We start from the raw sequence: 22,937 nt of genomic DNA on the forward strand, positions 1-22,937 counted from the left end.
TTAGCCTGCAGGAAGGGTACCGCATGAGGGAGGAGGATGTCTTCCCTGTAACACACAGCGTTGAGATTGCCTGCAATGACAACAAGCTCAGTCCGATGATGCTGTGACACACCGCCCCAGACCATGACGGACCCTCCACCTCCAAATCAATCCCGCTCCAGAGTACAGGCCTCAGTGTAACGCTCATTCCTTCGACGATAAACGCAAATCCGACCATCACCCCTGGTGAGACAAAACCGCGACTCATCAGTGAAGAGCACTTTTTTCCAGTCCTGTCTGGTCCAGCGACGGTGGGTTTGTGCCCATAGGCGACGTTGTTGCCGGTGAGGACCTGCCTTACAACAGGCCTACAAGCCCTCAGTCCAGCCTCTCTCAGCCTATTGCGGACAGTCTGAGTACTGATGGAGGGATTGTGCGTTCCTGGTGTAACTCGGGCAGTTGTTGTTGCCATCCTGTTCCTGTCCTGCAGGTGTGATGTTCAGATGTACCGATCCTGTGCAGGTGTTGTTACACGTGGTCTGCCACTGCGAGGACGATCAGCTGTCCGTCCTGTCTCCCTGTAGCGCTGTCTTAGGCGTCTCACAGTACGGACATTGCAATTTATTGCCCTGGCCACATCTGCAGTCCTCATGCCTCCTTGCAGCATGCCTAAGGCACGTGCACGCAGATGAGCAGGGACCCTGGGCATTTTTCTTTTGGTGATTTTCAGAGTCAGTAGAAAGGCCTCTTTAGTGTCCTAATTTTTCATAACTGTGACCTTAATTGCCTACCGTCTGTAAGCTGTTAGTGTCTTAACGACCGTTCCACAGGTGCATGTTCATTAATTGTTTATGGTTCATTGAACAAGCATGGAAAACAGTGTTTAAACCCTTTACAATGAAGATCTGTGAAGTCATTTGGATTTTTACGAATTATCTTTGAAAGACAGGGTCCTGAAAAAGGGGATGTTTCTTTTTTTGCTGAGTATATACAGTTGAAGTCAAAGTTTACATACACCTTAGCCAAATACATTTGAAACTCAGTTTTTCACAATTCCTGACATTTAATCCAAGCCAACAGGTTGGCACCATCCGAGGCCACAGCCAATGTCAATATGAGGAACTCTGAGTAACCAATTTTTCTTGGGCTTTGATTTGCAATCGTGCAACAGCCCAAGCCCTCTACGTGATTTGAAAACTGAGGCTGTATTCAAGTTTATGGAATTCCAAATTTGAACTAATAGCACTGGGTGAGCAGAGACCACACAGGGATCCTCTTTTGAGCTAACAATAGCAGATCTAAGAGTGGAGTTGAAATGAATGGTTTCAAGATTACAACTGACAACACCCCTGGCAGTATAGACAACAGTACGATGATCACGCATAGAGAGGATGGGAGGTATTACCTGAGTCAAGATCTTAACGTAACCTGTAAATGTGAAGAGGGTCCAGGGTCCTAGATGGTCTGGGTGGAGTTCAGGTCCAGGCTCCTAGATGGTCTGGGTCCAGGGTCCTAGATGGTCTGGGTGGAGTCTGGGTCCAGGGTCCTAGATGGTCTGGGTCCAAGCTCCTAGATGGTCTGGGTGGAGTCTGGGTCCTAGATGGTCTGGGTGGAGTCTGGGTCCTAGATGGTTTGGTGGGAGTCTGGGTCCAGGGTCCTAGATGGTCTGGGTGGAGTCTGGGTCCAGGCTCCTAGATGGTCTGGGTGGAGTCTGGGTCCAGGCTCCTAGATGGTCTGGGTGGAGTCTGGGTCCAGGCTCCTAGATCGTCTGGGTCCAGGCTCCTAGATCGTCTGGGTGGAGTCTGGGTCCAGGCTCCTAGATGGTCTGGGGGGAGTCTGGGTCCAGGCTCCTAGATGGTCTGGGTGGAGTCTGGGTCCAGGCTCCTAGATGGTCTGGGTGGAGTCTGGGTCCAGGCTCCTAGATGGTCTGGGGGGAGTCTGGGTCCAGGCTCCTAGATGGTCTGGGGGGAGTCTGGGTCCAGGCTCCTAGATGGTCTGGGTGGAGTCTGGGTCCAGGCTCCTAGATGGTCTGGGTAGAGATCAGGTCCAGGCTCCTAGATGGTCTGGGTGGAGTCTGGGTCCAGGCTCCTAGATGGTCTGGGTGGAGTCTGGGTCCAGGCTCCTAGATGGTCTGGGTGGAGTCTGGGTCCAGGCTCCTAGATGGTCTGGGTGGAGTCTGGGTCCAGGCTCCTAGATGGTCTGGGTGGAGTCTGGGTCCAGGCTCCTAGATGGTCTGGGTGGAGTCTGGGTCCAGGCTCCTAGATGGTCTGGGTGGAGTCTGGGTCCAGGCTCCTAGATGGTCTGGGGGGAGTCTGGGTCCAGGCTCCTAGATGGTCTGGGGGGAGTCTGGCTCCAGGCTCCTAGATGGTCTGGGGGGAGTCTGGGTCCAGGCTCCTAGATGGTCTGGGGGGAGTCTGGGTCCAGGCTCCTAGATGGTCTGGGTGGAGTCTGGGTCCAGGCTCCTAGATGGTCTGGGTGGAGTCTGCGTCCAGATGGTCTGGGTGGAGTCTGGGTCCAGGCTCCTAGATGGTCTGGGTAGAGATCAGGTCCAGGCTCCTAGATGGTCTGGGGGGAGTCTGGGTCCAGATGGTCTGGGGGGAGTCTGGGTCCACGCTCCTAGATGGTCTGGGTGGAGTCTGGGTCCAGGCTCCTAGATGGTCTGGGTGGAGTCTGGGTCCAGGCTCCTAGATGGTCTGGGGGGAGTCTGGGTCCAGGCTCCTAGATGGTCTGGGTAGAGATCAGGTCCAGGCTCCTAGATGGTCTGGGGGGAGTCTGGGTCCAGATGGTCTGGGGGGAGTCTGGGTCCAGGCTCCTAGATGGTCTGGGTAGAGATCAGGTCCAGGCTCCTAGATGGTCTGGGTGGAGTCTGGGTCCAGGCTCCTAGATGGTCTGGGTAGAGATCAGGTCCAGGCTCCTAGATGGTCTGGGTGGAGTCTGGGTCCAGGCTCCTAGATGGTCTGGGTGGAGTCTGGGTCCAGGCTCCTAGATGGTCTGGGTGGAGTCTGGGTCCAGGCTCCTAGATGGTCTGGGTGGAGTCTGGGTCCAGGCTCCTAGATGGTCTGGGTAGAGATCAGGTCCAGGCTCCTAGATGGTCTGGGTGGAGTCTGGGTCCAGGCTCCTAGATGGTCTGGGTGGAGTCTGGGTCCAGGCTCCTAGATGGTCTGGGTGGAGTCTGGGTCCAGGCTCCTAGATGGTCTGGGTGGAGTCTGGGTCCAGGCTCCTAGATGGTCTGGGTGGAGTCTGGGTCCAGGCTCCTAGATGGTCTGGGTGGAGTCTGGGTCCAGGCTCCTAGATGGTCTGGGTAGAGATCAGGTCCAGGCTCCTAGATGGTCTGGGTGGAGTCCATCTCTGTAGAGCGTATTTTGTTTCCAAAAAGTGTCTCAAGTATTTAAAGTTATACCAACAGTGGCAGTATTTAAAGTTATGCCAACAGTGGCAGTATTTAAAGTTATACCAACAGAGTGGCAGTATTTAAAGTTATGCCAACAGTGGCAGTATTTAAAGTTATGCCAACAGTGGCAGTATTTAAAGTTATACCAACAGTGGCAGTATTTAAAGTTATACCAACAGTGGCAGTATTTAAAGTTATGCCAACAGTGGCAGTATTTAAAGTTATGCCAACAGTGGCAGTATTTAAAGTTATGCCAACAGTGGCAGTATTTAAAGTTATGCCAACAGTGGCAGTATTTAAAGTTATGCCAACAGTGGCAGTATTTAAAGTTATACCAACAGAGGCAGTATTTAAAGTTATACCAACAGTGGCAGTATTTAAAGTTATGCCAACAGTGGCAGTATTTAAAGTTATGCCAACAGTGGCAGTATTTAAAGTTATACCAACAGAGCGGCAGTATTATTTAAGACAGATATAAAGTGTTAAGAGCCTGCTGAACCTTTTCACAGCTGCGACTCAGCACGGCACCAGATATAATTGGATGCTTTTCATAGCCTTTTAGGGTGTTGATCAACTCAATAAAATCCAGTTTCATTAGTTGTGATTTACTCTTTTTTTTATGTAAATTGGTCCCACATGCACTACGACAGCAGCAGTCCATGGCTGAAATCCTGTGATATCCTTCACCGTAGTACAGGGTTTTAACTCCAGGAACCAAGATGTGCCCATTTCATGTTTATTTAGTGTTATTACGTGTCTATTTCATGTTTTTACGTGTTTATTTCATGTTATTACGTGTCTATTTCATGTTATTACGTGTCTATTTCATGTTTTTACGTGTCTATTTCATGTTTTTACGTGTTTATTTCATGTTATTACGTGTCTATTTCATCTTATTACGTGTCTATTTCATGTTATTACGTGTCTATTTCATGTTATTACGTGTCTATTTCATGTTTTTACGTGTCTATTTCATGTTTTTACGTGTCTATTTCATGTTATTACGTGTCTATCATGTTATTACGTGTCTATCATGTTATTACGTGTCTATTTCATGTTATTACGTGTGTATTTTGTGCTTATTACATGTCTATTTCCTGTTTTAAACATACCTTGTTTGACCCATACTGGACTGTTTATGTGTGACTCATTCTATTTCCTGACACTATCAGTTTCCTCTCCTGGCCAACTTCTTCCTGGAGGAGGAGCCAGGCGGAGTCGGTAGTAAAGGCATTAAAGTGAGGCCTGCCCGGCCTGGGGTGAAACCAGCCAATAAGAATCTCAGGACCACCGTGGGTGAGAAAGTAGGTGACCAATCATGTTTACTATCGCTTAGAAAATAAAACGATAAACACGAATTGAATTACTATACTTATCATTGAAACAACATTTTATATGTACAGACTATATTGATATTGTCAAATGGAAGTCATTCAGCTAAAAGCACCTTTTGCGATGGTATGTGTAATAGAGCTTGGACCCCCGTGTGTGTAACACTGTCTTTCCTGCAGTTCCGTAGTTCTCTGTACCTTCTGATGGAGACACTGAACGCCACCACCCCTCACTACGTACGCTGCATCAAGCCCAACGAGGAAAAGATGCCTTTCGAGTAAGTAGTTCCACGTACAGTACCTACTTAATACTCTACATCCGCCGTGATGAGGTCATAAAGGACGCCAACAAATCTTCTGCTACTGTAGTCTGTGTTGTCACTTCCTTTCTGTACCATGAGAGAGAGAGACCAGTCTCTTCCAGCTCTGGGCTGTATTTCCAGATTTATATTGTATTATGTGTAAAATGGGGCTTAAAAAAAAAAATCTGTGGCAAGACTCCAGTACTCCTGTGTCTTCAAAGGGTTCATTCTGAAGTCTTTGTGTGTTGGGGGTGTTTCTCAATACGTCATCTTGATACTCCCCCAAGACACACTCTGGGGTGTTTCTCAATACGCCATCTTGATACTCCCCCAAGACACACTCCGGGGTGTTTCTCAATACGCATCTTGATACTCCCCCAAGACACACTCTGGGGTGTTTCTCAATACGTCATCTTGATACTCCCCCAAGACACACTCCGGGGTGTTTCTCAATACGTCATCTTGATACTCCCCCAAGACACACTCCGGGGTGTTTCTCAATACGTCATCTTGATACTCCCCCAAGACACACTCCGGGGTGTTTCTCAATACGTCATCTTGATAACCCGGAGTGTGCCTTGGGGGTGTTTCTCAATACGTCATCTTGATAACCCGGAGTGTGCCTTGGGGGTGTTTCTCAATACGTCATCTTGATAACCCGGAGTGTGCCTTGGGGGTGTTTCTCAATACGACATCTTGATAACCCGGAGTGTGTCATTATGTCCTGTCAGGTATGACTCTAAGCGGGTGGTCCAGCAGCTGAGGGCGTGTGGAGTCCTGGAGACCATTCACATCAGCGCTCAGAGCTACCCTTCCAGGTGATCTTCACCCAGCATCCACCTCTCCATACGTCCTTCAGTAACAACACAGCAGTGAACTCTACGGGCCAGTTTCCCGGGTACAGATTAATCAGTCCTGAACTAAAAACGAAGCTCTTTCAGAGAATCTTTGTTGATAGTGCTTTTTAGTCCAGGACTTTTATCTGTGTCCCGGGAAACCATCCTTACAAGCTTATTAACCTTGTATTAACTAAACTGTTGTTCTGATTGACAGGTGGACGTACATAGAGTTCTACAGCCGGTACAGTATACTGATGAGCCAACAGGAGCTGCTTCTCACCGACAAGAAGCAGACTTGTAGGACGGTGCTGCAGAGGCTGATTCAGGTGAGGGCTGAACATATGCCGGAGATATCAAATTTATTTGTCACATACACATGGTTAGCAGGTGTTAATGCAAGTGTAGCGAAATGCTTGCGCTTCTAGTTCCGACCGTGCAGTAATAAACAAAATACTGCATAGTTTCCTAGGAACGCGATGCGAGGCGGCCATCTTTGTCGGCACCGGATGAGATATGAGTCAAACTTGTCCCCCGTCCCCTTGCTTACTTTTATAGCACTCTTCTGATCTCCTTCCCTGTCCCCTTGCTTACTTTTATAGCACTCTTCTGATCTACTTCCCTGTCCCCTTGCTTACTTTTATAGCACTCTTCTGATCTCCTTCCCTGTCTGATCTCCTTCCCTGTCTGATCTCCTTCCCTGTCCCCTTGCTTACTTTTATAGCACTCTTCTGATCTACTTCCCTGTCTGATCTCCTTCCCTGTCCCCTTGCTTACTTTTATAGCACTCTTCTGATCTCCTTCCCTGTCCCCTTGCTTACTTTTATAGCACTATTCTGATCTGTGCTCTTAACTTTAGAATATTCGTTGAAAGTCTCCCATTTGACATCGATGAATGATTTTTAGGTTAAAAGTCATTGAGTTGTGCATGTGCTAAACACACAACGCTGAACTGTCTCCTCGGTGAATCTGTTGAGGTGTGTATCCAGGTCGATCTGTTCTTTATATTAGGTCCTTTTGCCAATGTGTCTGATGTCACCCACTTCCCCCTCCCAGGACTCCAACCAGTACAAGTTTGGCCGGACCAAGATCTTCTTCCGAGCGGGTCAGGTGGCGTACTTGGAGAAGCTGCGATTGGACCGTCTCCGAGGGGCGTGTGTGACCATCCAGAAGCATGTGAGGGGGTGGAGCCACAGGAGGACCTTCCTCCGTATGAGGGAGGCGGCCGTCGTCCTGCAACAGTACGTCCGCGGACAGAGACGGATACGGTGAGTGTCTTCACAACCACTACAACGGGCAGGAGAGAGGGAGAGAGAGGGGGCAGTAGAGGGAGAGAGGGGGCAGTAGAGGGAGAGAGGGGGCAGTAGAGGGAGAGAGGGGGGCAGTAGAGGGGGAGGCAGTGGAGGGGGCGAGAGCGAGGGGCAGTAAAGAGAGGGGGGGCAGTAGAGAGAGAGCGAGAGAGGGGTATGTATCAAATGTACAGTGCATTCGGGAAGTATTCAAACCCCTTGACTTTTTAAACATTTTGTTACGTTACAGCACTATTATAAAATGGATGAAATTGTTTTTTTTCCCCCTCATCAATCTACACACGATACCCCATAATTACAAAGCAAAAACACATTTTTATACTTTTGCTAATTTATTGAAAATAAAAAACTGAAATATCACAGTTACATAAGTATTCTGACCTTTTACTCAGTACTTTGTTGAAGCACCTTTGGCTGTGAATACAGCCTCGAATGTTCTTGGGTATGACGCTACAAGCTTGGCACACCTGTATTTGGGGAGTTTCTCCCATTTATTCTCTGCAGATCCTCTCAAGATCTGTCAGATTGGATGGGGAGCGTCGCTGCACAGCTATTTTCAGGTCTCTCCAGAGATGTTAGATCTGGTTGAAGTCTGGACTCTGGCTGGGCCACTCAAGGACATTCCGAGATTGAAGCCCTGAAGCCACTCCTGCGTTGTCTTGGCTGTGTGCTTAGTGTCATTGTCCTGTTGGAAGGTGAACCTTCGCCCCAGTCTGAGGTCCTGAGCAGGTTTTCATCAAGGATCTCTCTGTACTTTGCTCCGTTCATCTTTCCCTCAATCCTGACTAGTCTCCCAGTCCCTGCCACTGAAAAACATCCCCACAGCATGATGCTGCCACCACCATGCTTCACCGTAGGGATGGTACCAGGTTTCCTCCAGACGTGACGCTTGACATTAAGGCCAGAGAGTTCAATCTTGGTTTCATCAGACCAGAGAATCTTGTTTCTCATTGTCTGAGAATCTTTAGGTGCTTGTTGGCAAACTCCAAGTGGGCTGTCATGTGCCTTTTACTGAGGAGTGGCTTCTGTCTGGCTACTCTTCCATAAAGGCCTGATATGTGGAGTGCTGCAGCGATGGTTGTCCTTCTGGAAGGTTCTCCCATCTCCAAAGAGGAACTCTGGAGCTCTGTCATAGTGACCATCCGGTTCTTGGTCACCTCCCTGACCAAAGCCCTTCTCCCCCGATTGCTCAGTTTGGCCAGGCGGCCAGCTCTAGGAAGAGTCTTGGTGGTTCCAAACTTCTTCCATTTAAAAATGATGGAGGCCACTGTGTTCTTGGGGACCTTCAATGCTGCAGGAGTTTTTTTGGTACCCTTCCCCAGATCTGTGCCTCAACGCAATCGTGTCTCGGAGCTCTACGGACAATTCCTTCGTCCTCATGGCTTGATTTTTGCTCTGACGTGCACTGTCAACTGTGGGACCTTTTTATATAGACAAATTATGTCCAATCAATTGAATTTACCCCAGGTGGACTCCAATCAAGTTGTAGAAACATCTCAAGGATGATCAATGGAAACAAGATGCACTTGAGCTCAATTTCGAGTCTCATAGCGAAGGGTCTGAATACTTATGTAAATAAGGTTTTTCTGTTTTTTTTATTTTTAGTAAATGTGCAAAAATGTATAACCTGTTTTCACTTTGTCATTATGGGGTATTTGGTGTAGATTGATTGAAGGAAAAATGTTAATCCACTTTAGAATAATGCTGTAGCAAATTTTAGAAAAAGGGAAGGGGTCTGAATACTTTCCGAATACAATGCATGTATCAGATGCTCAACATGCTCTGCTCACACCTACTGTAGTGGTCCTAAACCACACAAAAACAACACAAGAGACTATAGAACATAAAGCTTTTTACTATCTTATCCTGGAATATATAAGGTCTGAGGTCGTCTGGCTTTGGCCTAAAGAGCAGGAACCCAGACTTAATCAAAGAAATTGGAATTACAGACAGTCATCCTACAAGAAACATGGTATAGAGGAGATGAACCCACTGGTTGGCCTCTAGGTTACAGAGAGCTGGTAGTCCCATCCACCACACTACCAGGTGGGTGGTATAGAGGAGATGGACCCACTGTTTGGCCTCTAGGTTACAGAGAGCTGGTAGTCCCATCCACCACACTACCAGGTGGTATAGAGGAGATGGACCCACTGGTTGACCTCTAGGTTACAGAGAGCTGGTAGTCCCATCCACCACACTACCAGGTGGTATAGAGGAGATGGACCCACTGGTTGCCCTCTAGGTTACAGAGAGCTGGTAGTCCCATCCACCACACTACCAGGTGGGTGGTATAGAGGAGATGGACCCACTGTTTGGCCTCTAGGTTACAGAGAGCTGGTAGTTCCATCCACCACACTACCAGGTGGTATAGAGGAGATGGACCCACTGGTTGGCCTCTAGGTTACAGAGAGCTGGTAGTCCCATCCACCACACTACCAGGTGGTATAGAGGAGATGGACCCACTGGTTGACCTCTAGGTTACAGAGAGCTGGTAGTCCCATCCACCACACTACCAGGTGGTATAGAGGAGATGGACCCACTGGTTGGCCTCTAGGTTACAGAGAGCTGGTAGTCCCATCCACCACACTACCAGGTGGTATAGAGGAGATGGACCCACTGGTTGGCCTCTAGGTTACAGAGAGCTGGTAGTCCCATCCACCACACTACCAGGTGGTATAGAGGAGATGGACCCACTGGTTGGCCTCTAGGTTACAGAGAGCTGGTAGTCCCATCCACCACACTACCAGGTGGGTGGTATAGAGGAGATGGACCCACTGTTTGGCCTCTAGGTTACAGAGAGCTGGTAGTCCCATCCACCACACTACCAGGTGGTATAGAGGAGATGGACCCAGTGGTTGGCCTCTAGGTTACAGAGAGCTGGTAGTCCCATCCACCACACTACCAGGTGGTATAGAGGAGATGGACCCACTGGTTGGCCTCTAGGTTACAGAGAGCTGGTAGTCCCATCCACCACACTACCAGGTGGGTGGTATAGAGGAGATGGACCCACTGGTTGGCCTCTAGGTTACAGAGAGCTGGTAGTCCCATCCACCACACTACCAGGTGGGTGGTATAGAGGAGATGGACCCACTGGTTGGCCTCTAGGTTACAGAGAGCTGGTAGTCCCATCCACCACACTACCAGGTGGGTGGTATAGAGGAGATGGACCCACTGGTTGGCCTCTAGGTTACAGAGAGCTGGTAGTCCCATCCACCACACTACCAGGTGGTATAGAGGAGATGGACCCACTGGTTGGCCTCTAGGTTACAGAGAGCTGGTAGTCCCATCCACCACACTACCAGGTGGTATAGAGGAGATGGACCCACTGGTTGGCCTCTAGGTTACAGAGAGCTGGTAGTCCCATCCACCACACTACCAGGTGGGTGGTATAGAGGAGATGAACCCACTGGTTGGCCTCTAGGTTACAGAGAGCTGGTAGTCCCATCCACCAAACTACCAGGTGGTATAGAGGAGATGGACCCACTGGTTGGCCTCTAGGTTACAGAGAGCTGGTAGTCCCATCCACCACACTACCAGGTGGTATAGAGGAGATGAACCCACTGGTTGGCCTCTAGGTTACAGAGAGCTGGTAGTCCCATCCACCACACTACCAGGTGGGTGGTATAGAGGAGATGAACCCACTGGTTGGCCTCTAGGTTACAGAGAGCTGGTAGTCCCATCCACCAAACTACCAGGTGGTATAGAGGAGATGGACCCACTGGTTGGCCTCTAGGTTACAGAGAGCTGGTAGTCCCATCCACCACACTACCAGGTGGTATAGAGGAGATGGACCCACTGGTTGGCCTCTAGGTTACAGAGAGCTGGTAGTCCCATCCACCACACTACCAGGTGGTATAGAGGAGATGGACCCACTGGTTGGCCTCTAGGTTACAGAGAGCTGGTAGTCCCATCCACCACACTACCAGGTGGTATAGAGGAGATGGACCCAGTGGTTGGCCTCTAGGTTACAGAGAGCTGGTAGTCCCATCCACCACACTACCAGGTGGTATAGAGGAGATGGATCCACTGGTTGTCCTCTAGGTTACAGAGAGCTGGTAGTCCCATCCACCACACTACCAGGTGGTATAGAGGAGATGGACCCAGTGGTTGGCCTCTAGGTTACAGAGAGCTGGTAGTCCCATCCACCACACTACCAGGTGTGTGAAACGGGGAAGGGACTCAGGGGGTATGCTCGTGATCGTCTCTTCCCGTTTCTCTGTAGTAAATCGGTGACGGCTGCAGCGTTGAAGCAAGGCTGGGCTGCTGTGGTCATTCAGAGGTACTGGAGAGGTTATCTAACCAGACAGATCTATAGAACGGTCCGGTCCTCCTCTATCATCATACAAGCCTTCACTAGAGGCTGGATAGCCAGGAAACGCTACAAAAAGGTATTGTGCTGTGTCCTGTCTGAATAGATTTGAATTTAGCTGTAGTTATCAACACATTATCTACCAACTGAGAACGCATGGGAATTTGACTAGATGTCAGTAGTCTGTGTGCATGTCTGTTTTTATTAATGCATCTCTGTGTATAAACTCAGATGGTGGAGGTGCAGAAAGCACTAATCTTACAGAAGTATGCCCGGGCGTGGCTGGCCAGGAGGCGCTTCCAGACCCTGCGTCGTCTGGTACATAACGTACAACTCTCCTACAGGTGCCAGCAGCTCAGGAAGAAACTGGAGGATCAGGTTAGAACCCCCCCAATAAAAAAACAACAGTACAACACTGACCTGGAAGAGGTGGGGTTATTGGGGTGGAGTCTTGTTGGAAGGGGTGGAGTCTTGTTGGAAGGGGTGGAGTTAGTGGGGTGGTCTTGTTGGAAGGGGTGGGGTTATTGGGGTGGAGTCTTGTTGGAAGAGGTGGGGTTATTGGGGTGGAGTCTTGTTGGAAGAGGTGGAGTCTTGTTGGAAGAGGTGGGGTTATTGGGGTGGTCTTGTTGGAAGAGGTGGGGTTATTGGGGTGGTCTTGTTGGAAGAGGTGGAGTCTTGTTGGAAGAGGTGGGGTTATTGGGGTGGAGTCTTGTTGGAGGAGGCGGGGTTATTGGGGTAAAGTCTTGTTGGAAGAGGTGGGGTTAGTGGGGTGGAGTCTTGTTGGGTGGGGTTATTAGGGTGGAGTCTTGTTGGAGGAGGTGGGGTTATTAGGGTGGAGTCTTGTTGGAAGAGGTGGAGTCTTGTTGGAAGAGGTGGAGTCTTGTTGGAAGAGGTGGAGTCTTGTTGGAAGAGGTGGAGTCTTGTTGGAAGAGGTGGAGTCTTGTTGGAAGAGGTGGAGTCTTGTTGGAAGAGGTGGAGTCTTGTTGGAAGAGGTGGAGTCTTGTTGGAAGAGGTGGAGTCTTGTTGGAAGAGGTGGAGTCTTGTTGGAAGAGGTGGAGTCTTGTTGGAAGAGGTGGAGTCTTGTTGGAAGAGGTGGAGTCTTGTTGGAAGAGGTGGAGTCTTGTTGGAAGAGGTGGAGTCTTGTTGGAAGAGGTGGAGTCTTGTTGGAAGAGGTGGAGTCTTGTTGGAAGAGGTGGAGTCTTGTTGGAAGAGGTGGAGTCTTGTTGGAAGAGGTGGAGTCTTGTTGGAAGAGGTGGAGTTATTGGGGTGGAGTCTTGTTGGAGGAGGTGGGGTCTTGTTGGAGGAGGTGGGGTTAGTGAGGTGAAGTCTTTATCTTGTGTTGGTGTAACAGAGAACGTACTGTAAACTCACTCCACAGCTAAACTTGAAATGTCGCAGATGAAGCCATCCAACTGGTACTTTTGGTATACCTCAGTCGGTTCGCACGTTGTCAAGCGAGCGGTCACGTGTGTTGGCGAGGTAGAGGACCCTGGTTCAAGCCCGGTCAGAGGCACGTTCAGGGAGGTAGTGCTATATGCTAAGCTAACACACTGATACCGGTTGAGACCAGGATCTTGTTCTGTTCTCGGTACAACGGGCCTGGGATAAATTTCCTGGTCTGGGTCTTAGTCTCAGCTCATGACCATAGCGTTTGTAGTCACTCAACTCATGTGGTCAAGAAACACCACTGTATAGCATTTCTTTGTTGATACGTTGTGTGTCCTTCCAGGGCAAAGAGAACCGTGGGTTGCTTGAGAGGCTGACAGGTCTGGCCGGTGCTCACGCCCAAGGTCTCGACAAGCTGCACAGTCTGGAGGCCCAGCTGGGGAAATCAGCCACTGAGAAGGCTTCGCTAGAGGAGCGAGAGAAGAAGAGCAAGGAGGACGCCACCAAGACGATCGCCCAGCTTCAACAGGAAAAAGACAGGTTCATTGTGGAAAAGCAGGACTTGGAGAAGAAACTTGCGGATACAGCAATAGAGATGAAAGGTAAGAGGAAGGAAATGATGGCTCAGATTGTTCTCTTTTTAAACCTCGTTTAAAAAAAAAAGAAAAAAAGTGGTCTGTAGTCTAGTTCAGGATTGAACTGGCATATATGATCCTGGTACACCGAGCTGGATAAAACCGTTGCTATGGATTAGGATTGGGCGATATTTCGATGGTGTCGGATATCGAAGATAATTAACAGCCCTCGTCGATGGTGACGACATCGTGATGTGACAGACGATGTATAGCCTATTTCAACTTGACTGGCACCACGCAGTAAAGAGCTTCAATAAACAATTTACAGAAGGCAAGAGTAGCGCAAAATGTCCAGTCAGAAAACGTTTAGTTTTTTTCTCTCTCAATGTCGGATGATCTTGGTCATATAACGAAACACCATTTTAAAAGCCTCATTTTGTATTTTTTTTCCCCCCCTCTCCATTTGATATGAATATGACTTCAGTTTGTATGCATGTTGGCATTCTCCCTCCACGCTACTTCATGATCAAACAACACATTTATCAGACAGTTTGAAATTGTTTTGAATAAGCTAGGACATAAAGAGGCTGACGGTAATAATGACAGGTAGAACAACCAATATCAAGAGAGAACAATTGAACAATCAGTTGTTGTTTTTTTTTAACAAAGCTTACAGTTGAGCAAAGCTTAGTCTATTATAGATGCAGGTATCCCTCTTCCTTGCCGTTGTGAACCAAAAGGCCTCAAAAAAAAAAAACGAATCCTACTAATGAAAATAGCCTGAAGACAAGCTAAAGTTACCAAAAGGTTTTTTTTCCCCCAAGTAGGCTCTTCTAATAAAGTGGGTAATGTCCTAAAGTTGCAGTTTTCAAATGGGAACAATTGTGAAAGTCTCAGTCTCTCTATAGGCCATTTTCTATCACAGCTTTATTTTTGAAGGGACAAATATTACAAGTAACAAGAAGTGAAATTGAGCAAACAATATGAAGATATGGGTGGGGGTCGACTGAGAAGTCAAAAGACTTCTAAAATAAACAATGCGTAGAATAGGCCTATTTCCATAGCCTACTATTAAACAAGGTAGGCTACAACCTACCTACAAATATAGAAGCCTAGACCTACAAATTTGAATCAATAAATAATCAGACAGTTGTGGGTACAGCAGAGTTATGTGCTCTGCAGCCGAGCCCTTGATGATTTTTACAACCCATCACAAGACACACAGCCACGGAAGCTTCTTGACTGTCACTTGGGCGTCGGGACACACACAGACCTCTTTCGTGCCACAGCTCCAACTAAGGCGACTAAAAAAAAAAAGAATATGGTTAGCTCCAAAATATATTTAGTCATGAATCCTCTCGTCCCTCCCGGAGCATGTGAGCTTGTGCTAGCTGTCTTTTTTTTGTACATTTCTTGCCAATAAGGGGCGATACCATCTTGTATCACAATGTTTTATGGGTACTTATCCTCTATGGGCTAGGTGGGACGCAAGCGTCCCACCCGTGGTGCACTCCATCAACAGCAGGTGCATTTCAAGAGCGGCAAATTTGAATCCAAATAAATGTCAAAATTCTAATTTTTCAAACATACAACTATTTTACACCCTTTGAAAGATAAACATCTCCTTAATCTAACCACGTTTTCCGATTTCAAAAAGGTTTTACGGCGAAAGCATACATTTAGAGTATGTTAGGACAGTACATTTACAAGAGTTGTGTGTAATGTTGTGCCAATTCAAAGACAGGCGTCACCAAAACCATAAAATCAGCTAAAATTATGCACTAACCTTTTACAATCTCCAACAGATGACACTCCTAGGACATTATGTTAGGCAATGCATGCATTTTTAGTTCTATCAAGTTCATATTTATATCCAAAAACAGCGTTTTACTGTGGCGTTGATGTTCAGGAAATCGTTTCCCTCCAATAACCGGCATTCAAGTCAGCACCACAAATTAAATAATTAAAATTAGAAAACATTGGTAAAATATTATATTGTCATTTAAAGAATTATAGATTTACATCTCTTGAACGCAATCAACTTGCCAGATTTAAAAATAACCTTACTGGGAAATCACACTTTGCAATAATCTGAGCACTGCGCACAGAAAAATACGCGTTGCGATACAGACTAGCCGCCATGTTGGGGAGATCTAAAATCGAAAATACTATGTAAATAATCCATTACCTTCGATTCTCTTCATCAGATGTCACTTCCAGGTATCACAGGTCCATAACGAATGTAGTTTTGTTCAAAAAAGCTCATCATTTATGTCCAAAAATCTCCGTCTTGTTAGCACATGATCTAAGCCCGCCGGACTTCACTTCATGAACGAGGGGAAAAAATATATTTACGTTCGTTCAAACATGTCAAACGTTGTATAGCATAAATCATTAGGGCCTTTTTTAACCAGAACATGAATAATATTCAAGGTGGACGAATGCATTCTCTTTTATAACGTATTGGAACGAGCGTACCCAACATGAACTCGCGCGCCAGGTGTCTAATGGGCCATCATCGTTCCATGGCTCTTGTTCGGTCAGATCTCCCTCCAGAAGACTCAAAACACTTTGTAAAGGCTGGTGACATCTAGTGGAAGCAATAGGAAGTGCCAAAATATTCCTCAGCCCCTGTGTTTTTCAATGGCATAGGTTTAAAGGTAATACAACACATCAGGTATCCACTTCCTGTCAGAATCTGTCTCAGGGTTTTGCCTGCCAAATGAGTTCTGTTATACTCACAGACACCATTCAAACAGTTTTAGAAACTTTAGGGTGTTTTCTATCCATATATAATAAGTATATGCATATTCTAGTTACTGGGTAGGATTAATAACCAGATTAAATCGGGTACATTTTTTTATCCAGCCGTGCAAATACTGCCCCCTAGCCCTAACAGGTTTTAATCACGATTGGACAGAGGTAGGTTTGGGTGATGTCAACAAGTATGGGTCCAGAAGACCATCCAGTTAATGTCATTTATACTGTGTTTCACTTCTTTAATTTTCTAGACAGCTTCGATCAAATCAAGACGACTCTGAGAGAAGATCTGGAACGAGAAGAAAGATTGAGGAAGTAAGAGTTACTTCATGGATTGAGGAAGTAAGAGTTACTTCGTGGATTGAGGATGTTAAGAGTTACTTTGTGGATTGAGGATATTAAGAGTTACTTTGTGGTTTAAGGAAGTTAGGAGTTACTTTGTGGCTTGAGGATGTTAAGAGTTACTTTGTGGATTGAGGATGTTAAGAGTTACTTCGTGGATTGAGGATGTTACGAGTTACTTCGTGGATTGAGGATGTTACGAGTTACTTTGTGGATTGAGGATGTTAAGAGTTACTTCGTGGATTGAGGATGTAAGCACTCCTTCGTGGATTGAGGAATGGATTGAGGAAGTAAGAGTTGCTTCGTGTACCTATACCTTTTTTTAAACTTCCGAGCTAAACCAAGCTAAGCTGTACTGCGCTGCACTGGTTACTCATCCACCATAGTAGCAGGAACAGTTCTGGACAGAACAGTGTGAAGGGGGAATATCTGAGCCAGTCCAGTAAGGTTCAGGTCCAGTATGGGGTCATGGTCCAGTATGGGTCAGGTCATGGTCCATTACAGTAATGGTCAGGTCCAGAATGGGTCAGGTCATGGTCCAGTAAGGGTCAGGTCCAGTATGGGTCATGGTCCAGTATGGGTCATGGTCCAGTGTGGTTCAGGTCATGGTCCAGTACAGTATGGGTCAGGTCCAGTATGGGTCATGGTCCAGTAAGGGTCAGGTCATGGTCCATTACAGTAATGGTCAGGTCCAGTATGGTCCAGTACAGTAATGGTCAGGTCCAATATGGGTCAGGTCATGGTCCAGTAAGGTTCAGGTCCAGTCTAGTAATGGTCATGGTCCAGTATGGGTCATGGTCCAGTGTGGTTCAGGTCATGGTCCATTACAGTAATGGTCAGGTCCAGTATGGTCCAGTACAGTAATGGTCAGGTCCAATATGGGTCAGGGTCCAGTACAGTATGGGTCAGGGTCCAGTACAGTATGGGTCAGGGTCCAGTACAGTATGGGTCAGGGTCCAGTAGAGTAATGGTCAGGTCCAGTATGGGTCAGGGCCAGTATGGTTCAGGTCATGGTTCAGGTCCAGTATGGGTCAGGTCCAGTATGGTTCAGTACAGTAATGGTCAGGTCCAGTATGGGTCATGGTCCAGTACAGTATGGGTCAGGTCATGGTCCAGTATGGTTCAGGTCATGGTCCAGTATGGGTCATGGTCCAGTATGGGTCATGGTCCAGTATGGTCCAGTACAGTATGGATCAGGTCCAGTATGGGTCAGGTCATGGTCCAGTACAGTATGGTTCAGGTCCAGTATGGTCCAGGTCCAGTATGGTCCAGGTCCAGTATGGGTCAGGTCCAGTATGGGTCAGGTCCAGTATGGGTCAGGTCCAGTATGGTTCAGGGCCAGTATGGGTCAGGGCCAGTATGGGTCAGGTCCAGTATGGTCCAGTATGGGTCAGGTCCAGTATGGTCCAGTATGGGTCAGGTCCAGTATGGGTCAGATCCAGTATGGGTCAGGGCCAGTATGGGTCAGATCCAGTATGGGTCAGGGCCAGTATGGGTCAGATCCAGTATGGGTCAGGGCCAGTATGGGTCCAGTATGGTTCAGGTCCAGTATGGTCCAGTATGGGTCAGGTCCAGTATGGTCCAGTATGGTCCAGTATGGTTCAGTATGGGTCATGGTCCAGTATGGGTCATGGTCCAGTATGGGTCATGGTCCAGTATGGGTCAGGTCCAGTATGGTCCAGTATGGTTCAGTATGGGTCATGGTCCAGTATGGGTCATGGTCCAGTATGGGTCATGGTCCAGTATGGGTCAGGTCCAGTATGGTCCAGTATGGGTCAGGTCCAGTATGGGTCAGGTCCAGTATGGTTCAGGTCCAGTATGGTTCAGGTCCAGTATGGGTCAGGTCCAGTATGGGTCAGGTCCAGTATGGTTCAGGTCGTGTTGTTCAGGTCCAGTATTGTGAAAAGGACATGAGATTGATCTAGTTTAGTTTCTCAGGATCGCAGAGAACAACCTTGACCTGCAGAAGGAGGACCATGAGAAGGAGGTGGAGGTTCTGAGGGAGGAGAACAGGAGATTGAAGGAGGAGAGAGTCCGCTTGCAGAGACAGACGGAGGAGGGTGCGCAGGTCAACACTGATCTACAGGACCAGGTCATACAGCTCACCAAGCACGTCAAGGTGAGGTTGAAGGTCATTGGTCATACAGCTCACCAAGCACGTCAAGGTGAGGTCATTGGTCGTACAGCTCACCAAGCACGTCAAGGTGAGGTTCAAAGGTCATTGGTCATACAGCTCACCAAGCACGTCAAGGTGAGGTCATTGGTCGTACAGCTCACCAAGCACATCAAGGTGAGGTCATTGGTCATACAGCTCACCAAGCACGTCAAGGTGAGGTTCAAAGGTCATTGGTCATACAGCTCACCAAGCACGTCAAGGTGAGGTCATTGGTCGTACAGCTCACCAAGCACGTCAAGGTGAGGTCATTGGTCGTACAGCTCACCAAGCACGTCAAGGTGAGGTCATTGGTCATACAGCTCACCAAGCACGTCAAGGTGAGGTTCAAAGGTCATTGGTCATACAGCTCACCAAGCACGTCAAGGTGAGGTCATTGGTCGTACAGCTCACCAAGCACATCAAGGTGAGGTCATTGGTCGTACAGCTCACCAAGCACATCAAGGTGAGGTTCAAAGGTCATTGGTCGTACAACTCACCAAGCACGTCAAGGTGAGGTCATTGGTCGTACAGCTCACCAAGCACATCAAGGTGAGGTCATTGGTCATACAGCTCACCAAGCACATCAAGGTGAGGGTTCAAGGGTCATTGGTCGTACAACTCACCAAGCACGTCAAGGTGAGGTCATTGGTCGTACAGCTCACCAAGCACATCAAGGTGAGGTCATTGGTCATACAGCTCACCAAGCACATCAAGGTGAGGGTTCAAAGGTCATTGGTCGTACAACTCACCAAGCACGTCAAGGTGAGGTCATTGGTCGTACAGCTCACCAAGCACATCAAGGTGAGGTCATTGGTCGTACAGCTCACCAAGCACATCAAGGTGAGGTCATTGGTCATACAACTCACCAAGCACGTCAAGGTGAGGTTCAAAGGTCATTGGTCATACAGCTCACCAAGCACGTCAAGGTGAGGTCATTGGTCGTACAGCTCACCAAGCACATCAAGGTGAGGGTTCAAAGGTCATTGGTCGTACAACTCACCAAGCACGTCAAGGTGAGGTCATTGGTCGTACAGCTCACCAAGCACATCAAGGTGAGGTCATTGGTCATACAGCTCACCAAGCACATCAAGGTGAGGGTTCAAAGGTCATTGGTCGTACAACTCACCAAGCACATCAAGGTGAGGTCATTGGTCATACAGCTCACCAAGCACGTCAAGGTGAGGTTCAAAGGTCATTGGTCATACAGCTCACCAAGCACGTCAAGGTGAGGTCATTGGTCGTACAGCTCACCAAGCACATCAAGGTGAGGTCATTGGTCGTACAGCTCACCAAGCACATCAAGGTGAGGGTTCAAAGGTCATTGGTCGTACAACTCACCAAGCACATCAAGGTGAGGTTCAAAGGGTGAAGGATTACTTGACTGACGTATTGATTGATGGATGGATGAATGTATTGATTGGTTGGTTGGTTAGTTCATTGATTTTCCTCTTCCAAGGTCATACCTGAGTTACGGAAGGATCTTCATAACCTCCAAACCCAGAGAGATGATCTGGACCGGAGAATGAAGGGGCAGTCAGAAGAAGCGATAGGTACAGTAGATCTACTCTGCGGGTTAATTCACACTACTGTGCCCTGTACTGGCCTGGCTACCCACCATAGTTGCTGATGCAGTGGAAAGGACAATGTGAAAAGAAAATATCCGAGCCAGTACAGTGTGGTTCAGGTCCGGTACAGTACCGGGTGGGTCAGGTCCAGGGTGGGTCAGGTCCAGGGTGGGTCCGGTACAGTGTGGTTCAGGTCAGGTCCAGTACCGGGTGGGTCAGGTCCAGGGTGGGTCAGGTCCAGGGTGGGTCCGGTCCAGTACAGGGTGGTTCAGGTCCGGTCCAGTACAGGGTGGTTCAGGTCCGGTCCAGTACAGGGTGGTTCCGGTCCAGTACAGGGTGGTTCCGGTCCGGTACAGGGTGGTTCCGGTCCGGTACAGGGTGGTTCCGGTCCGGTACAGGGTGGTTCAGGTCCGGTCCAGTACAGGGTGGTTCAGGTCCAGTACAGGGTGGTTCAGGTCCAGTACAAGGTGGTTCAGGTCCGGTCCAGTACAGGGTGGTTCAGGTCCAGGGTGGTTCAGATCCAGTACAGGGTGGTTCAGGTCCAGGATGGTTCAGGTCCAGTACAGGGTGGTTCAGGTCCAGTGTGGTTCAGGTCCAGTACAGGGTGGTTCAGGTCCGGTCCAGTGTGGTTCAGGTCGGCATGATGGTGTGAAAAGGATGAAGTGCTTCCAAAGGATTTTGTTGTCAGGCCATGATCGTTTGTGACTCTTTTCTTATAGCTAAGATGAGTGTGATTACAAGACAACTTCTTGGTGGCATGATGGAAGACGAGGTCATTTCCAGGTAGTGTCAATTCTATACATATGTAGCTATATTATTCTATGCGTATTTGGGACATGATGGGTTCAATCCAGTTTACACATGTTTTTTTTGTTAAAAGGTTGGCCTCCGATGGGCCAGACCAGATGTATGAAGCTGGGGATCTGTTGACGGCTTTTGATGGGCTGCAGAAAGCTACCAGGTATGACACGTTTGGTTTTTCCCATCCACTCTGGATCTCTACATTAACCCTGGTCCCAGATCTGTTTGTACTGTCTCCACAAACCCCCCCCCCCTACAGGTCCCAGATCTGTTTGTGCTGTCTCCACAAACCCCCCCCTACAGGTCCCAGATCTGTTTGTGCTGTCTCCACAAACCCCCCTCTACAGGTCCCAGATCTGTTTGTGCTGTCTCCACAAACCCCCCCTACAGATCCCAGATCTGTTTGTGCTGTCTCCACAAACCCCCCCCTACAGATCCCAGATCTGTTTGTGCTGTCTCCACAAACCCCCCTACAGGTCCCAGATCTGTTTGTGCTGTCTCCACAAACCCCCCTTACAGGTCCCAGATCTGTTTGTGCTGTCTCCACAAACCCCCCTACAGGTCCCAGATCTGTTTGTGCTGTCTCCACAAACCCCCCCCTACAGATCCCAGATCTGTTTGTGCTGTCTCCACAAACCCCCCCCCCTACAGATCCCAGATCTGTTTGTGCTGTCTCCACAAACCCCCCCCTACAGATCCCAGATCTGTTTGTGCTGTCTCCACAAACCCCCCCATACAGGTCCCAGATCTGTTTGTGCTGTCTCCACAAACCCCCTGCTGTATGGTCACTGTCATGATGCAAGCTATCCCAAGGTTGTGGGTTCAATTCCCACAGAGATCACATGTCCTTAAAAACGTATGCATTCACTGTGCTGGAGGTGTCTGTGGATAAAAGCAGCTGCTACGTGACATAATGTTAGTACTCCTACTGTAAGGATTCACATGGCCGTTCTGCCCCAATGTGAGGAATAAACGTTATTGACTTCTTATGGCTGAAATCCCGTTAACGGGATCGGGATCCGGTTTAATGGCAGAGCGCCAAATTCAAAAATTATTACAAATATTTAACTTTCATACATTCACAAGTGCAATACACCAAATTGAAGCTGAACTTCTTGTATTTCTAGCCACCGTGTCAGATTTCATCAAGGCTTTACGGCGAAAGCAAATTACGCTATAATCTGAGGATAGTCCGCCAACAAACAAACACTGACAATCATATTTCATCCCTCCAGGCGCGACACAAAACTCAGAAATAACGATGTAATTCATGCCTTACCTTTGACGAGCTTCTTCTGTTGGCACTCCAATATGTCCCATAAACATTTTCTATCCAAATCTACCAATTATATGCATATCCTACCTTCTGAGCCTTAATAGCAGGGAGTATACTTTGGGCACACTTTTCATCCGGATGTGAAAATAGCACCCTCAAGCCAATAACAAGTGAAGTGTTTAGAAAATAAGAAATCTCTGTTTCACACTGTGATCATTTGACATCTAAGGCTAGTGAATGAAGGTGTTGTTGTTGTTGGTCTGTCTGCCGACAGAGTGCTGGAGAGAAAGCAGAAGGAACAGAAAGATGTCTCCGACAGTCAGATAGAGGGGCTGACGTTCAAGGTGGAACACCTGCAGAACGAAAACAATCAGCTGCAAAAACTGTTCCAAGAAAAAATGTCCGTCAACGACAGCATCGGCCAGGAGGTGAGCAGGCTGAACCAGGAAAACATGGTCATACCTGAGCTGAAGCAGACGGTGTCAGAGCTACAACGACATAAACAGGAACTGGAAGACCGACTGGAGGAGCAGGCTAGAGGGATGACAGGTAGACACAGTACAATACACCATCACTAAGGTCTATAGGTTCGGGGTCAGTGTCATCGTTATCCAGTCAA

General features: G+C 48.0%; 1 protein-coding gene across 4 annotated transcripts in view; it reads left to right on the forward strand.

Moving 5' to 3' along the window:
• LOC106561778 (unconventional myosin-Vc) overlaps positions 1 to 22,937 on the forward strand; it is a 52,833-nt gene that overhangs the window by 20,327 nt on the left and 9,569 nt on the right. For 3 of the 4 annotated variants that reach the window (XM_045688613.1, XM_045688616.1, XM_045688615.1), the window contains 18 exons: positions 4,543 to 4,674; positions 4,882 to 4,979; positions 5,735 to 5,821; positions 6,057 to 6,168; positions 6,896 to 7,107; positions 11,372 to 11,537; positions 11,690 to 11,836; positions 13,188 to 13,446; positions 16,431 to 16,494; positions 18,460 to 18,652; positions 18,864 to 19,061; positions 19,101 to 19,139; positions 19,187 to 19,482; positions 19,734 to 19,854; positions 20,133 to 20,226; positions 20,961 to 21,024; positions 21,122 to 21,202; positions 22,593 to 22,867. In XM_045688613.1, coding sequence (XP_045544569.1) covers positions 4,543 to 4,674; positions 4,882 to 4,979; positions 5,735 to 5,821; positions 6,057 to 6,168; positions 6,896 to 7,107; positions 11,372 to 11,537; positions 11,690 to 11,836; positions 13,188 to 13,446; positions 16,431 to 16,494; positions 18,460 to 18,652; positions 18,864 to 19,061; positions 19,101 to 19,139; positions 19,187 to 19,482; positions 19,734 to 19,854; positions 20,133 to 20,226; positions 20,961 to 21,024; positions 21,122 to 21,202; positions 22,593 to 22,867 — 2,638 coding nt within the window. The remainder of the gene's footprint in view (positions 1 to 4,542; positions 4,675 to 4,881; positions 4,980 to 5,734; positions 5,822 to 6,056; positions 6,169 to 6,895; positions 7,108 to 11,371; positions 11,538 to 11,689; positions 11,837 to 13,187; positions 13,447 to 16,430; positions 16,495 to 18,459; positions 18,653 to 18,863; positions 19,062 to 19,100; positions 19,140 to 19,186; positions 19,483 to 19,733; positions 19,855 to 20,132; positions 20,227 to 20,960; positions 21,025 to 21,121; positions 21,203 to 22,592; positions 22,868 to 22,937) is intronic. The other variant, XM_045688614.1, reaches the window with a different exon arrangement.

Source organism: Salmo salar, chromosome ssa10 (genome assembly GCF_905237065.1).
Source record: "Salmo salar chromosome ssa10, Ssal_v3.1, whole genome shotgun sequence".
Taxonomy (NCBI): Eukaryota; Metazoa; Chordata; class Actinopteri; order Salmoniformes; family Salmonidae; genus Salmo; species Salmo salar.